The 18,419-nt window shown below is 36.6% G+C and overlaps 1 protein-coding gene across 3 annotated transcripts in view; it reads right to left on the bottom strand.

The window, feature by feature from the left end:
- The window catches only part of LOC114149497 (leucine-rich repeat transmembrane neuronal protein 4-like), a 79,276-nt gene extending 61,602 nt beyond the window's left edge, over positions 1-17,674 (bottom strand). The window contains exon 1 of one of the 3 annotated variants that reach the window (XR_003596518.1): positions 16,968-17,672. Coding sequence is in view for 2 of the 3 variants with exons in the window: in XM_028025423.1 (XP_027881224.1) it covers positions 16,968-16,971 (4 nt within the window). In the remaining variant the exon portion in view is untranslated. Of the gene's footprint in view, positions 1-16,967 lie in introns of all 3 variants that reach the window. The other 2 variants (XM_028025423.1, XM_028025425.1) reach the window with 2 other exon arrangements.
- Positions 17,675-18,419: the final 745 nt, after the last annotated feature.

Raw genomic sequence — 18,419 nt, 5'->3', positions numbered from 1 at the left:
CTGGAAACACTTGACATTCAGTTTCAGGTTTTCAGCCGCTTGCTAATAGGAAACCTAATTTGCTGAAAAATTACAACAAGGGTAAAAATGTAGAGAGAGAATTGGTGGAGGTACCAAACTGTTTTCTAATGAGCGGCTCAAAAAGTCCTGGCAGAGTGCAAAGATTTAATGATGGCAGCCGAATAAATCAGGTTTTCAACACGTTCAGGTCCTTTTTTGATGTTTACATTTTCAACTTTGCATCGGTTTGGTTGAACTTTTGAAACTTTATGCTAGTTCTGTCTTTATAAGCACAAACGCCTGGGTACCTTTGTTGGTGTTTCCACTACTACATTAAAAACGGTTCCTACAGAAAGAAAAGAAAACGATCAACAGGAAATAATTATTTGTGGAACAGAGCAAACACTGCAAAAACACAAAATCATAAGTATTTCTATCAGGTTTCTAGTACAAATATGTTACAACACTTGGAATAAGAAAACTGACTTAAACGTAACTTTTCAGCAAGTTGTAGAAGCTTGTTTAAAGTCAATAATTTCTTTATTTTGATTCAGAAGTTCTTATCCCATTGGTAGAATGTTCCGCTGTGCAGTAACCTAGCAACCTCAGTCAAGCCACGCCCGTCACCTAGCAACCCAGTTCTAGTTCTATTGGCAGATTATTTCACTTATGACAAGACATTTTTCCCATGTTATAAGTGAAACAATCTGCCAATGGAACTAGAACGTTTTCATCAATATTAATAAATTATTGACTTTAAGCAAACTCCTCCATCTTGCTGAAAAGTTACTTTTAAGTTAGTACACTTGAAAAAATACCAAACTAAGATACTTTCATTATAAACGAGACCAAAATGACTTGGTAAAATTTGGTGTTCTTGCAGTGAATTTGTTTTCTGAAATATTCTTCAGACATTGTTTATTTTAACTCCTTGAAGAAGCTTTGATAACTGTGAAAACAATTAATTTCCTTTTGGAATTAATAGCATGTTTTTAACCTAATTAAGCAGACCTCAATGTAATTATTACAGACTGAGGTAATTTCTGTATGAATCCACCCAAATGGTGCTATTTTGGATTAAAATCCTGTGATTGCGTAAGAAGTAAAGATTCCTCCGAAGTGGCAAATAATTCAATACTTAGATTCGTTTGCTAAAGAAAGAGATAGCATAGATTATAGTGATTCAGACAAAAATAAACAAAATCAGCTCTCTGAATCAGTTCAAAATTCAGAAAGCTGATTTAATGTCATTGGCTTATTCACCACTTGTCCTGTGATAAAAATATCAGCTTGCGAATTCACCGGACAGCTGTGGGTGAAACAAAGAAAATAATCTGAACAAAAATAAATGTTTCTGTATCAATTTCAGCATCCTGGGTCTGTCATCTTTTTCTAGACGGCTCATTTTAAGCCTTCAGCGCTCTTCGCTCTTCTATTTGTAAACTACAGAAGGAAAATGGGGGTGGAGGGGAGAGTCAAACTTAATATGGCTCCAAACTGGCAACCCAAGTTCCCGAAGTGAGTCGCTGCCCAATGTGAGTCACACCAACAGGAGCACAGAAAGCGTGGGCCAGACGGTGATAGAGATATGAAACTCAACTCCTGCCATCTTTAAAATAAGAAGCTGGATCAAGGAACATGAGAAATTATTCTAAATTGTATTCACAGGTTTGTTTTCCTTCCCAAAATTAGCATAATTGGCCATTTTTAAGTAATTGTTAAGCTGTAATTTGGATTGGATTATTGGTCATCCTTATATTTAAAAAAAATGTTCTTTTAATTTTTCTAAAACAAACAAAACTTTGGGTATGAAGCAGGAAAAAGAAATGGCAAAAATGATACAATTTAAATAAAAATTTCACTGCCCCTCTACATTTACAGAAAGAATCAAATAAAAAACATGACATAACAGCTTGAAATTAAACAGAAAATCAATTTAAAGCTGCAAAAACGACATATCATCATAATACGTTCATTTTATGTTATTTTTATGCTTAATTAATTAAACTAGCTATTTGCTCAAGCAGCCAGAGCAAATACAAATTAGCCAAATAAAACTTAAAGGTGTCGCTTCTTTAGTTGACCGGAAATATTTCAAGTTGCAAAAATCAATAAGAAAGAACTAAATTTGTCTTTGTCATCCAAAACGAAGCACTTTGCTCTATTTTGTTCGGCCTTCCTGTTACTCTTGTTCTCTCCTTTCTCACTGCAGATACGGCTGGACATGTAGAGATTAAAATTTACCAGAAATACTTCCTTACATCTCTTTGCTTTCTCTAATTTTACTCTAAACACCTCACTGATGATTTTAAAAAAACAAAAAACGTTAAGTTTAAAAAAAAGTTTCATTCAACAATCATGTCCACACTGAACTTAACATGATGTAGATTCACAATTACAACACAATTATGCATATCAACTGGAAAGTTTCTGAAAATACAACCTGAAAGTGTCGGTTTAGAAAATTTCTTCTTAAATTGTTTTTTCAAAATTGGCCAATTTTGTCCAGTCAGAAGAAATATGTTGATAAAATTGAAAGATTAATTTAAACCTAAATCTGTCAGGGATATGAATAATTTTGCACTTTACTATATGGTGTGTTTACTGACCTTTTAATGCATCTTTGCATTAAAAGTGTCCTTATTTACCAAAAAAGGCAAAGTTGACGCTTTTGATTGACTTGTAATGCAACTTTTAGTGCAACTTTGCACTAAAATGTAATTTATTGAATGACACTTCATGACAACAGTTGTAAACACTTATGAAGACTCAATCATTTAGGTGTTAGGTCATGTTTATGACAGCATCCCGTCAGTCTTATGCACACCTGCTCAAATAAAGTGTTACCAAGAAAAATATACAGCATTGTTTCAAACGAAGCAAAAAGAATCAGTTCAAACAAGGACAACGTGAAGACTAGGGAAGGAAAATGTCGTCTGTCTTTCGACCTTTATCTGCAGTGGATTCTCTCCCAGGTTGATCACCCATTCTGTTTACGATCCAGAGGAGCGCTCAGATGTAAAAACGAGTATATTAGTTTTTATGAAACAACCCTCTGAAGCCTAAAGTAGCACATCCAGAAACTTCTCAAACCATTTATTATCCATCTGTGCTTCTGGAAGCCCATTACTCATTCTAAAAAGGAAAGAGATGGGCCTCACCCAGGGACACATTACCAGTCCAATAAATGAATTTCATTAGAGTGCACCATCACACCTACAGTAATTTTGGTCAGTACAAACACTTAGACTGAGCTGTGGAAGAAAAGCCACATAAGCGCAGGAAGAAAATGTAAACCACGACTCACTAGCTACTCGTATAACGCACCATTTAAAATAGAAAAACAGGGAATCTGTCAAAAATAATCCAAACTTTAATAAGACTTATATCCTGCAAATGTCAACTTAAAAACACATTTAATAGAAGGAAAAATCACCACAAAACTGATGGAGCATCCTCCATTTATTGCTTTCAGGCACACCTTGGGATTTAATTTCAGGATTCGTTCTTTTGAAGTTCACAACTGCCACCAATTAAAATGGATCTGATGAGTCTGAAGCAAAGTTTAGCCGCTTTTGTGGGAATTTCCTTAAAGTTTCAACTTATAGGACAGTAAATAAAGAGTAGAGCGAATGACTGCATTGTTAAATTTTTAAAGGTAACATATTAAGGCAGGTCTATGGCCTATACAAAACATTTTTTTGCACAAAATCGTTCTTAAATAATGAGATTTTAGTCTGGTCAGTTCTTCCTATTTTGAGTTGTTTTAGGGCGTCTTGTCCCTTTAAATCCAAATAAGCTGCTGGCCACGCCCCCAAATCAACATGTGTCCTCACATGTGACAATAGCTTAAAACAAATGCACAATTATACAACCGTGCATCTTTGAGAAGCAGAAGTGGAGCCTACCGCACAGCCAACAAAAATGCAGCAAATGTTTTTTTAAATAAGTCAACAACAAAACACCTGTCTTTTCCAGCAGCCATTGTACAGCAGAAAAACCAGCTGACCCAACATGGTGGCGCTCAACAGGCTGGACTTCACTGGGGTTGCTAGGCAACGACGCAATGCCTGCTGATTTGTGACGTTACATTCCAGATGTTTTTGAAACTCGTCATTTTTCAGACACCAATTTACTGCCAAAAACTGGCTGGCTATTTTTTTAAAAAAAATTTAAGTGCTTGGGCTGTTTTTTAGAAGCAGCAGAAATCCAAATGGAAGAACAAAATGTGAATTTCACATGATATTTCCCCTTTAAGCATGTTTTAACTTGTTTTTTATGGTTGATAATATCGCAGGCAGTTCAAAATAGCAATCAGTTTAGACTAAAATCAAACCAACTAATATCCTTCAGACACCTGAGGATGAGATTTATTTTTAGCATACACCCAAATCGATAAAATAACTGCTTTGTCAGAAGAAATTTTAAATTTAGTAAAAATTTGACCCTGGTTTCAGTTTTGTAAATGTACAAAATTTGATATTTTTACCAATTTCCGTGAACTTTTGAGAGTGCAAAACACATTCACGGTCAGCAACGAGCACAGCATGAATTTCGGTCCTCCAGGGCTCACATTTTCAGCAGAAAGAGAGAGTTCACTTTAAAAAGGCACCATAATTAAATGACTAAAGGTTAAATTTTCATGAGGCACATCTGGCACTTTCGTCGACAAATCCTGACAGCATTTACCAGGTTTGTGCCTAAAACTAATTCTTGCTTTACATGTTAATTTTACATCAGCAGGTTTTGTGATAAAATGACAGTTCAGATGAAATTTCACTTGGAAAAGATAACGATTGGCTATTTATAGAAGCCACATTATTGTAACTGCCACAAGTATAAAGAAAAAAAGAACAAAAGAGAATATTTTTGTAGGTGTGGGTCCCCATTTTCTGCTTTAGCAGGGTATTTTTGTGCATCTGTAAAAGTTGCTCACTGGAGAAAACACCCACTGTTTAGGGAAAGTCATAAATTACAAATAAAAAACTAAATCTGCTTATAAACTTTACTTTTCACAGATGCTTCTGCCTGCCCATTCTGGTCATGTGCCTTTAGTTTTCCCTCTGCCATATGGCCTGAGTGATAATGCGATGACTTAAAACCTCATAAATATTCAGGAACATAAGCAAATTTGTTCAAGTACATTCATCCAAACTCCAACTTAAGAAGCCAGAAGCTGAAAAATGCCATCAGACATGCGAAATTGCAGAAAATCTCAGCTTTAAATGTGAGCGTACAAAAATGCACAGCCATAAAAGCTGTAATAAATTGTTATGTTGATGTAATGCTTTGAGAAAGAGTCAAAATACACTACTGGTATGAAATTTAAAACTGCTAAATTTAGAAAGTCTATTTTACCTTAAAACTATTTATCAAAGTAACAATAACTGTTATAAATATTCTAAATTTTTTGTGTAATGTTATATAACAACACCAGGAGGAATTGTTATGTTTCTGTTTGATCTATTCTGCTTTTTTAGCAAACTCAAGCATTAGTATTGTAGCACAGCTAGCAGCTGCGCTAGCAAATTCGTATCATCGTTTTGTGCCATTTACTAATATTTAGTATGTCGAGTCACTCTTGTTTGTGGTGAAGAATGAAGCAACTAAACTCAACAGAAGATAAATTTTTGCTTTTCTGTTTGAGCTAAACTTTTTTTTAGCAAACGTAAGTGTTAGCTAACACTAGTTAGCTGCAGCACAGCTAGCAGCCACGCAAGAAAATTCTACGTTTTGTGCAGTTTCCAAATTTTCAGTGTGTGGATTTTATTAAATCATACTTGTTTATGCTGAATAATGAAGCATATAAGGTCAACAAATTAATTTTTTTGCTAACTAGGATTGTTAGCTAAAATTAGGGGAGCTAGATACAGAAAGAGATATTCCTCAAAAGATTTCGGCTGTTAAAGGATTAATTTAAAACAAAACTTCCATGTAGAAACTCTGTTTAGATTGGTAAATATCCTGTGCTACAATACATGTTGAATTTTACTGAAAATCAAGCATAAATGTTTTGAAAAGGTGAGAAAATCCATTATTATCCAATGCACATTAAAGTAAACACAAATTAATTAAAAGAATTTGACACAAGCAGTAAAGGAGACATAGAAAAAAAATCTAGAAAAACAACAGTTACTTCATCTGAAGTTGAGCTAATTGTCCAAATTGGGGAAAACTAACAGCGCACTTCCTGTTAGACACAAAATATTTATCGCAACACATGGTGGAGGCAGCAAGATGTCTTCCTTTAGAAAGGGAAATGTCTGGTCAATTAAACACAGGGTAATCCTCTGAGACATCAGGTTTGCAGTTGAAATAAAGAGTCCAAATCTCAAGCCAATTGAGATTTTGTAACAAGACTTGAATATTTACTAACGCTCTTCATTAATTGTAACAGAACTTGAACAAGTTTAGAAGAGACATACTCTAAAAAATGCTGGTACTGCAGCTTAAAGGTGGTTATACAACATATTAACTAACTGGGTCTAATTAAAAATGAATGCCTCACATTTCAGACCTTCATTTATAAAAATAAATAAAATAGTAAAGCTAAGTTCCTTAATCATCCAGTTTCTGTGCTACATCAAGCAAAAATTCAGTAAATGCATGAATGTTTGTGGCTGTAACCTGATATGGGAAATAAAGTAAGTAAGATCAATACACGTCACTTTATTCATGAGGTTAAATAAATTATCGAGTACAAAGCCTTTATAATTATCGTAGTGACTGTCTCCAGTAGTTTTCCATATTGGTCTTGAAGTGCTGCAATTATAAAAAGTCGCTGCAGAAATGAGTCATAAGATGTTTCTATAGAAGTGGTAGTTCCCTCCTTTGGAGGAATATTATGATTATAGGACTTTGCTTCTTACTTTCAAATTTGAGGTGAAATAATTCAAGTTCTAACTCTGCTCTGACCTCTAAACCCAACAGTAAGCACAAACTAGATGGAGGAGTTGTTCAATTATCCACCTTTTGAGTCCTTTGCTCATGCGTGAACCACGAGGGACCACAACCCTCGCTGGGAACATTTTCCTTCACGTCTGCCCAGACTGCAACAAGTTTATTTCAATTATCTTCCATCTTTCTAACACCAAAAGTGCCAACACTATTCAAAGAAATGACATCTAGATGGTTTGTTGCTTCTTTAAAAGAAACATCTTTGTGCGTCGAGTCCCTGCAGTTCAACGTACCATGAATGTCTTTGACTTTTACTCCCACACCCCTTAACATCCAAACTGGAGCTGTCAGGAAGAGTCAGCTGAACCTCTTCACAGACCAATAACACATCTCACTGCCTTTTCCTTTGGACCACACCAAGAGGTGACAAGCTGATCAATATGAGCAGGAGATCATCTGCTAAGGCTGACATTTTGGAAGATGGGTGAAGTTCTTTTTGAACGAATGTGTTCACTCAAAGTCCCCAAGACAGTCAGGCGTCAGTGGCCTTATTTTCTCTTATAGTCATTAAGTTGCACATTTCCTAGCTGCATTCCCATTGCAGATGGCTGTTGGAAGTGATGGGCATATGGTTCTCACTCTGGAGAGTAAACTTCCAGATTAGTTCCTCAAAATAACTCAAAAAGCAAGCAACACAGAATATACAAATGTGTTCACTTGAGCAAACGTTTCCACCTTCACAAAAAGTACAGGCACAGAAAATAAGGCATGTTTTCTTGCCATGTTGAAAACATCAAATGGGAAAAAGATAATCAATTAAAATAGGACCAATTATGTCTATTTAATCCAGTGGATTACCCATATCAATCAAATCTATGCTGTAGATTTCCATTTCAGTGATCACATTAAGACAATGAATTTGAAACCTTCATCACAAATAATATTCATTAGACAAAATATACATTTCAAACAACTGAAAAGGATTTTGAGGCCAAGTTTTCAGAAAACAAATCACGTATGTAATTGGAAGCTAAAGTTCAAGAAACACTGGACTGAAACTTTTATCTAATTATTTAAAGCAAGTGCCTGTTAGGGATGTGCGACATGGCAAAAAATCACAATATATATTGTGATGAGTGGTGGTAACGAGGTTTTCTTTTTGTAGTTTCGTCATCGTTATGTCACTCACCCCCTACCGTGACATCTGCCGCGCTCCTCCTTAGCATCGCGCTAACACCGCTGAAGGGTTAAGAGACCGGATCCATTGGACTCGGCCAGCTTCACGCGTGTCCTGGCGTGAACTGCACCGATCCCACGTGCGCTTTTCCCTTCACTTCCCTGCTGTCTGACTGTGGCATCTGCCGCGCTCTTCCTGAGCATCGCGGTCTCACCGCAGGAAGTCCAGATAATTTACATTTTTGCACCTGCCTTTTTGACGAAATCTTTTTTAGCACCGGTAGCCATGCTGCTTCTCACTCCCTCCGTTTTGATACCGGTCGATTACGTCATCCACAAGCATTACCGCGGTTAGCCAGTAGATCTTTACCGTGGATTAAATTCCTGTCATTTCTACCATATATATCGTGCATTTCATTTCTAGTACCCATTATCATAATTCTTGGCATTATTTTGTAACATTACATGTTTTCTTCAGAAATGTATTAATGTGACTGCCCTGTCAGTGGCCTGAAAGTTATATATATATATATATATATTAGAGACACCGATATGTTTGACATTCTCTCCTCTTGTGCTTCTCACCCAGCGAGTCCTCACAGATGTTTCACGTCTGGCATCTGTGGATTCATCAATAGCTAATGAAATGCTTTCTGCATCATTTGCAATATTTCATATTTTCTGATCGTTGTCGTGGTCTACATAGGGGTTTGTTTGATTTTGCCACCGTTTAAAGTCTGATCTAATGATTTCATTGTTGAAGAAATCTTTTCAAGGACAGCAACGTAAAACAGAATATGCTGCAGGTTACTTCCATCCATCCATTTTCTGTTCTCCCTTTGTCCCTAATGGGGTCGGGAGGGTTGCTGGTGCCTATCTCCAGCTACGTTGCAGGCGAGAGGCGGGGTACACCCTGGACAGGTCGCCAGTCTGTCGCAGGGCACTGCAGGTTACTTGTTGGATGTAATTTTGAATTCAATGCAAAACGAATGAAAGAATCACAATATCATCCCTGCTTTATAATTTAAAGCATAATCACTGACCTTCATCTCTTTTAAGCCATTTTCTTTCAGAAAATAAAGAACGCGCTGCTGAAAACCGTGGGAGGTTTTTGATTGGATGCGTTCGAGGGAAAATGTACAGTTTCAATCTTTGGCTGATTGATTGGAGGATCTACAGGATTTTCTTTCAGCCATTTTCTGACTTATAAAGATCAATAAACATTCACCGTACGTGAACCGTCTGTCCTCTTGTCTTTTCCACTTTGAGGAGAGAAATCAGCATCTGCGTCCCAGAGAAACTGGAAGTCAATTGTTATCCAATTGAGAGTCCCTAAATGCTCATCAGTTTAAGGAGTAAAAAATAAACATTAAAAATAACATTTTTTATTCTCCTGCCATTTCTGAGTGGCTATGTCACAATATATTTATACTCCAGGGAATCTCTACTGTTTAAATGTTGATACACATTTAAGTGCAAATTTTAAAAAATGCTTCTGCTACATTTACTTAGTTATAAGATTTGTAGCATCAAGAATTTAGCATTTGAAGATTAAATTCTCCAGGCTTCTCGCTCTTCTAAGTTCATTTTGTCATTGACAGCAGATATTTATAACGCGGGCTGGGAAAAATGAGAAAAGGAAAAAAGTGGCAAAGACAGAAAGAAGGAAAGATGAAGACAAAAAGGACAGAAAGACATAAAAAAGAAAAAAGAGTCTGTCTTTCTGTCCTGTCTTTCAGAGAGAAACAAAGACTGGACAGAAAGACAAAGACAGAAAGAACGAAAAAAGACAAACAAGATGGACAGAATGAAGAAAGGAAACAAAAAAGAACAGAAAAGGATGTACAAGAAAGGACAGAAAGGAAGGGTAGAAGGAAGAAAAGACAAGGGCATGAAAAGGAAGAAAGGAATAAAAAAATCAAGAAAATAACAGAATTGAGGAAGAATAGAAAGAAAGAAGAAAGGGATGAGTGAACAGAGTAAAAAATAACATTTAGACGATGGGATGGAGAATAAAATCAGGAAATTTAAATATTTTATCCACACCTTAAATCCTGAAATCCAGTTCCAGACTTTTCCCGACTTTGTAGTCAAACCTGTTGACTCCTGTCTTATTCTTGGTATAAATAAAACAAACGAATCACTGAGCAATTTTCCCACGCACCGATAAATTGTCTTTCCCATTGATCAGGCTGGTAGTGGCCAAAGGTATGAAACCATGGCAACCAAACGCAGGCTGTGAAAACATCACGCCACGTCTCTCCCCGTCTCGCTCGCCGCGCTGCTCGTCTTCACGCTGCTTCGGGTTTGAGAGTTTCGGGTTTCATGGAGTCACAGACTTCAACATATCAAGGAGAAACTACACATGCTGCACAACAGGAGGGAGGAGGGAGACAGAAATTCAAACTACTGACCCTGAGATATAAGGAGAACAAATCAAAAGTGATATTCTCTGCCATATGACAGCTCAGAGTGGTGAGTGGGCTGTGATGGAGCGAATAAATCACTATACATGAACAGAAAATGGCTGGCAATATTCCACTCGTTTATTAAATTGCTCCCCATTGATGGGTTGAACCCAGAGCTTCTCAACCGTTTTCAGCTGACTACTTAACCTGGAAACATGAATGAAATATTAGTCTCTTGTTTTCTTTGTTCAGCTTAATGAGAAGAGTGGCGCTACTTGGGCATTTTGAGTTATTTACAGAATCTGAAAGTGTGGAGTCTAAGCTTTCCAATGATGTCAAAGACATGTAAATAAAAAAGATGTTCTTTTCTACCAAAGTAAAGAAAAATAGACTTGAGTTGCTATAGCAGAAACAAAAAGTCTTCTTCTGTACCATTAAATATAAAACTAATCCTCCCGTTTCTATCAATTGTATTTATTTATTGTATTTAATGTAATCATTTGAATTAAATAAAAACGGCTAATGACGTGTAAGCAAAGTTATAAAAAAGCAACGAACACTTCTCACTAACAGAACTGTTCATAGGAATCTAATCGCATCATATAAGCCGCGTGTCAAACTCGAGGCTGGGGGGCAAAATCTGGCTCGCCAAAGCTTTTTATGGGGGCCTCTAGACTCCAAATTACATCAATTAGTCCCTCCAGTTTTTCACAAATACGCAAAATTCACACAAAATCAACAGATCCCCACATCCTTTCTGATTTTCAATGCAAATTTTTCTCAAAATTGATCAAAAACATTAGGTTTACGTGACTGCTGCCTCAGCCTTACTTGATGTCAAGTTAATGTCCGTGATCAATACAGCGATTATTAAAAAGTCGCAAATTAATGTCATGCATTAGTGCAAATATCGTAAAAACTTCCTTACAAATATTACTAGAGTAGCATCACAAAATGTGTGATTTTGATTGCAAAAAACTACAAAAACAATCACAAACTCCTGGATGGACTAAAACGATTCTCAATATTTAATTTTAAGAAACACTTATTCAATGCTGAAAAAACAGCTAGTTAATGATGCTTTGACAAGTTAATGATTTTATCATTAGATTCTGGGACAACCGGCCCTTTAAGAACATTCAGATTTTTTATAGCCTAACACACAAAATAAAAATTAAATTTGACACTCCTTAATATAAGAAATCCTGGAGTTGTTTTCTTTCCACTTATATCTGCACATTTCGTTTGAAACATTAAGCCAGTTTTCCATTAGTATTATTATTATTAACACAATCCTTTGGTAAGCTAGCGGTAGCGTCGCACTTTGAGATGACGTCACAGCAAATAAACGGTTGTTTACATGCAGTACCTTGCGCACCACTAGGGGGCGCCCAGGGACTGCAGTTAACCATTTCATTCTTGAGGACAGACCTTATTTTGTCGCCTAAATCTATGCCTACATGCTAACGCTAATTAAATCCTCCATTATGAGCAGATAGGTGATCTTCGCCGCATAATGGGCCAGTTCTAGTAATTGTTTACACCGCAGGCAGCCCATTATAATCTTTAAATTGGGGAAAGAAAACGAAAACATGCCACTTATTTTAAAAGATTTTCAAGTTTATGTTGGGGTTTTTTTTAGGGGGGGGGGATTGGTACTCAGTGGGATAATTATTGTTTCAGCCTGATGGAGGAAGCTGACGGATTATTGAACAAATGGGACATTATTTGTGCCTAATTGCCTTGTTGCTCCTGCAGAAGCAGTTCCACCACAGAAGATTAGCATGCTCCATCAGACTGGAGACCATCAGGCCACTGTGCAGCTCTTGTATTATTTATGCCTGTGCTGGTGTGTGTGTGTGTGTGTGTGTGTGGGTGTGTGTGTGTGCTGCTGGAAATGTGGCTTCTTTGTGTTGTTTGTTATTGTGGGAGGCAGGAATGAATATAAATTCCACGGATTAGGATACAAGTAGGTGATTCGCATTCATCACTCCCGGGCTGTTATGCATCCACGCTTGGCAGCTATTGATGAAGACGAAGGGAAAAAAATGATGTTTCTGCACTGTTGTTGACTAGTTTCGAAATTAAACTTGTATTGTTGTTTTTTTTTTGATTGCCGTGCAATCACTGTGATCATTCAATTATGAGCTATACAGAAAAAAAGTGCGAGAACTCTCTGGTTACAGCACGTCCAATGTGACACTTGTTTTGATTGCTGTTGTCATACTGGTATTTTTTAATCATCTTTCAAAGAAAATATTAGTACTTATTCTCATGGTAAATGAAATAGTCATAAAAAATTAAGTTGTTTTTCCATTTTTCAAGCCAACTTGTTTTGATGCATCAATGAATTGAAAGGTTTTTGACAAGATCAAAGTTTTCTATGTTCACTAAACACTCATGTCCTGAATAGGCAAATGATGTTACAGCAAGCATGTAAATATATATATAAATCTAAGAAATGTGAAAGATGTACCCATGTAATCATTACACTAAATAAAAAACTAAATCTCAAGAAAAAGAAACCAATTATAGCTAAATCTACACTTATTTCATGTGACACATAACTTGTGTTCACAGCCAAATGGACTTTAAAAAGAAACTGGGAGAGTTAAAAGGAAATAAATTATGTAAAAAAAAAAAGTGTATATACCTAAGAAATAAGTGGCAACAAATTATTCAAAAGATAGTTCAAACAAACCACTATTATTATTAATATTAACCTTTTAAAAAACAAAGAAAATGTCACATCCAAAAATTTGAATAACTATAAAAACTCAAAATAAGTCTAATTTATATGGGCAGGTGTCCAAAATAAAGGTTTTCTTGAAGCTTCTTGAATTTCTAATTTATAATAAATTTGATCATTTCTTTAATTAGTACTTTGTTATGTGTAAAATAAAACTGCACATCCTTCAGCAGGGAGTAATGAAACACGTTTCCCCTGAGGTATAGCTGCCATACTTCAAATTTAATTAAAGTTCATTTTAAACGTTGTTTTGGGAATCAAAATAGATGCACCAACATATTTCTGAATTATATTAACGAGCCTCAGGCTATGAACGTAAAGGCTTTAACACCCTGACACTATGTTTGAGACTTTTATTTTGAAAGGCAGGAAGTACTTCTACATATTGCACTGATTCTAAAAACGTAAAAACTGTGAGAATAACCCAACTGAATAACTATTAGCCACCAATAGTTGTGCAAAAATTAGCAAATTGTGAAAACAGAAGGCACATTTGCTTTTACCCAAAATATTCAATGTTTTTATGATCTTGTTTAACTCAATATTTTCGTCTTTTGAATGTGTTGTACTACTGAAATCCTAATGCAGACCCATTACTGACATTTAAAAACATTTATGAAGCATCAACAATGAAAGGAAACGTTTTTAGCAGCAATTCTTTTTCAATTACCGCAACTGCAACTCACTCATGTTGATTGTTTAGAGTATGGTTACCTTTTAAGTCAAACCACAAGTATTAATAGATTTATTATAACCTACAAAGATGGTAGATTTTATGTTAAACAGGAAAAACAGGCTATAAAGATCCAAATGAATCAGTTCTCTTAGTCACATGTTGAATTGTTACAGATTCTTTGTTCGTAAAAACTGCAGTGTCCATTTAAGGGGGGAAAAATAAGCACTGTAAAAATAATATCACACCCAAGACAAATGCAGGCACTTATTTTGGGTAATTGTGGTGACATAATTAAAAGTGTATCAGTATCTGCTCATTAGCTGCACCAAGCTGCTTATTACTTGGGGAAATGCCACAGTTCTGCACAGATGTGTGGGTTGCATGGATTCTTAAAGACTATTAGTCTAATTCAAATCAACTAGATTTATTTATTTTTTATCTTTATATTACTTCTAATTTGAATCAGCTGGATGTGAAATAGGAGGAATATAAAGCGGAATCTGCAGAATTAAAAATCCATGTAGAAATGAGTGGAACGCATGCAGTTTGATTTTCTATTCTTTTCTAGCGGTGCTACAAATGGTCTAGATGATGTAGATCTGTGCTATTAAACACAACCCATTACTGCAATTTAATTAAAGTGCTGCATATTAGTTTGTCATAGTAATGTGCAATAATTGTTTAACTACTTTATTATGGCAACAAATTTAGTCTAAACATTTTGATTAGAAACTTAGAGTCAACAGATAGCTAGCTAGCTTGCTAGCTATTCTCGTTTATTCTGTCCTATTTCTAAGGTTCATGTGGGTTATATTCAGTAATATATATCTAATAAGTAAATCTCAGAGTTTTCTTAAGACTTGTGGTTCAGAAAAATTGCTGCAAGAATTTAGATTCGCATCCAGTTTTAGCTTGTTTATCAACAAGGCTACTTGCTAGCATGCTACAGCGTTAGCATTAACTGTGGATTGTCACTTCCAATTACTGACTTAGCTTTGGTTTTCAAGAAAAAGAAATTATTAACCGACTAATTGAGGTTAAAGGTTTAATTCTCCATCAGACCCCCCATATATTCAAATATCGATTAATCTATTTTATTAAGAATGCTATCAGTTCAAGAGTTCAGGAGGTGAGATGTACAGTACTGACTCTTTATGATCACAGAGAGCATTTGCATATCTTATCCTATTATTACTGGTTCACTGCTGCAAACTTTGATAGTTCTTTCATACATTTCATATAAGGGTGAATATATAGAAAATTCTCCAACATCATACTGCAGGATTTTCCAAAAATGTCAAAGAAAACTACATAACTAAAGTACATTTTAAAATTTATTTGGCGTGTCCCCAATTTAGAGACCAAATAGTATATTTTAGAAGCAAAAAACATACAGGCTTTTAAAGTATGAAACAAATAGATTACAACTCAAACTTTCCATTATATTTACAAGTGGAAAATAATTATGTACTTCCATAAACAGAGAATTATGTTAACAGAAACCAGATTGTTTTATTGACAAAAGAAGACATGATTGATTGTAATGTTAATCAGCAGCCCACAGACAATCCATGTGGTAAAAACAACTAGCGCAGACATCTTGACCAGGAAGTCAAAGTCAGACCACAGTTTATATTTTTGCTCCGTTTCAGTACAAAACATAAACCAATTATAGAAAAAGTTTTCTCCAAACGTTGCATGTTTTGCCTCCATAATTCAAGCACAACACAAACTGAAGAGTTAGCATTTTTGGTGGAAAATAGAAACGCGATGCTTGATTACAAAAAAGTAGCAATGCTGGTCAGAATTGGAGCAGGAAAGATTTGAATTAGAGACCGTCAAAAGTGGTGAAGTCCAGATAGACTGGGCTGACTGCAGAACCTTTTAGATTACTCTTAGACAACAAATATGGAAAATAAATCTCAACTCGCTTCTTAATTTTTTGTTGTTTTTTTAAGAAAAATGTTTTTCTAAAAGTTTAAGAAAAAAATTCTTTAAAACTTACAATTTTTTAAAATAAATTTTTTTTTATTTTTCTCTTTAAAAGTTTAAAAAAGTATTTTTTTCTTTAAACAAGTTTAAGAATTTTTTTCAAACATTTTTTAAAGAAATTTAATTTTCTTAAGAAAAAAATATCCGTCACCTAGAAGGACTTTAGAAACAGAGCTATTACTCAATTTCTTTTTCTCCTTTGTTCAGTGTGGGGGTTTTTTAAAGCAAGGCTGAACATGAAAAAATAAAATAAATATGACATTCAATTCCATACTAAGTCCTTAATTTGCGCAATTTCTACTCAAAAACATTGAATCCAAATGAAATCTATGGCAATAAAAGTTTGGGAGGGGATCTAACAGTTTGGTTTATGTAGAAAGTTGCTTTAAAAGAGCCTGTGAAGCTGCTCAGCGTCGCTTAATTATTTCCCAAGCAGCTCAACTGATAAGCCTCAAAATGCATAGAGAACAAAAATAAATAAATAAATAAATAAATGAAATAAAAATTGGAGCAGCTGAGCCCAAAACCACAGAGACGCGCAGAACCGATGCGTGTGGGTTTGCGGGGTTGAGCGGTGAATTTAGCTCTGGAGCAGCCAGTCAGTAAAATGGAGGAGGTGATAGGCAGTGTGGGATGAGATTGTAGGTGCCCAGAGCTGTCAGGAGGAAGAGGAGGAAGAAGAAGAAGAGGAGGAGGGGGGGGGGGGGGGGGGGTTGGGGTTGAGTCAAAACATGTCAGGGCTCTGGAGGGAGAGACGGGAGGGATAGTAGGACGCAATTAGCCAGTCACATCTCTACATTTTGACCGTTTTAAGGTCAGGTTCAGGCGGTGTTAATAAACTTGTCACAGCAGCTTTATTAGCAATGACAAACAGAAGAAACGGCTCTGACTCTCTGTGCACAGCCACTGATTCTAGATTTTTATTTATTTATTCCAAATCTGTCCCTAAAAAGGATTTAGTAGGAAACGCATCCAGACAGAACCGCTGCTCACACCGCGGATAAATACGTGGATTTCTTCAGAATATAAAGAAAAATGTTTTCCAAAACCCCCTTTTCCCTCCACTTACCCATGTTGTCTCATCGGTCCAGTTCCCCGGTCCTCCGCATGCAGCACGACTCCCTCCGTGTCGCCTTTCCCAGCCCAGTCTACTTGAGGAGCGCCGCGGGTGATTCACCTGCCTTCATTGTGAAATAACTCTCTCATCAGAAGAAGAAGAAGAAGAAGAAGAAGAAGAAGAAGAAGAAAGGGGGGAAAAGCTCTTAAAGTTTGCGCTGTTGGTCCATGACGCAGCGCAACTTTCCCAAATAAAGCCGAAAGGATCCGTCACCCAGAAAGCGCCATGGTGTCGGAACCGGAGCGCCTCCAAGTTCAGAGGTGATGAAGAGCGGCGGCTCTCTGCGCAAACATCCAGCGGGAAGGCAGAGAGGGACCGCCGACAGCCGGGATGCTCCTGTGCAGCAGCAGCGCAGGTTGATTATTGGCGATGTGCGCGCGCCTGAGTGAGGAGGAGGAGGAGGAGGAAGGTGAGAGGGGGGGCGGGCAGGCAGGCAGACACGCGCGCACGTGTGGGTTCAATTAAAACGAATCAGACGCCAAATCCCCGACTGGACTCCGCATATCCGGAGAGTTTAATGTCATCACCATCATCATCATCTGATCGGCGCAGTCAAAGTAAAGCGGTGCGGACGCAGCAGCCGCGCGCCTCACTCCTGACGCTGCGTGCTGCAGGTGTGGTGGAGGACGGCTGTATGTGGTCATCATCATCCTCATTACATCGTGAGTAGGCAGCCCGCCTGATCCCACCTCGTGTTGCATAATTACTGCAGATGGGAAGGTTCAGTTCATGCATTCATGTAAGAAGCTTTCAAGCAGAGGCGGTCCTAGCCTGTTTGGCGCCCCGGGCGAACCACACTGTGTAAAGTAGACTCAGACTGTACTCAATATTAATTTACTAAATTGTAACGTTTGAGGACTTCAGCACTTAAATCTTGGTTTTGCTTTCACTCTGGGATTAAACAAATCACTTTGCAAACATTAAAGTGATCCAAGAATAGTTGAACATTTTGGCCTAAATATGCTGCAATTCTCCTATTAACTAAAAAGTTGCTGTTTGTGATATGAAAAAACTCATAATTACTTTAAAAAGAACGTACATCTTTTGTTATATTTTTCACCCATGGAGGTCACCATTTTTTCACCTTACTGGAATCTACAGAGTAAACAAAGGAAGGTTAACTTTACCCAAGTAGTTGTTTATCATATTGTGTTTGGCTGGTGTAATTTTAGATAATGCCACACTGTGTCACTGTTGGGTGTATTTAAAAATAAATAAAAAAATAGAAAAAATTTAAAAACAGTGAGGTGAATCTGGATCACGTCCCACACACAAAGAAAGAAAAGCGCAGTTGGAGAGAGCTGGAGACAAACAAGATCTGAATTACATACATTTATGCCCTCAACATTTCTCTCCAGAAGACTTCGAGTCATTTGTAAGAGCAAAACTGACAAAGGCTCTAAC

The sequence above is a fragment of the Xiphophorus couchianus genome, chromosome 8 (genome assembly GCF_001444195.1).
Source record: "Xiphophorus couchianus chromosome 8, X_couchianus-1.0, whole genome shotgun sequence".
NCBI classification, from domain to species: Eukaryota; Metazoa; Chordata; class Actinopteri; order Cyprinodontiformes; family Poeciliidae; genus Xiphophorus; species Xiphophorus couchianus.
The sequence above is the reverse complement of the archived record's forward strand: the minus strand, read 5'-3'. Positions and strand labels throughout refer to the sequence as shown.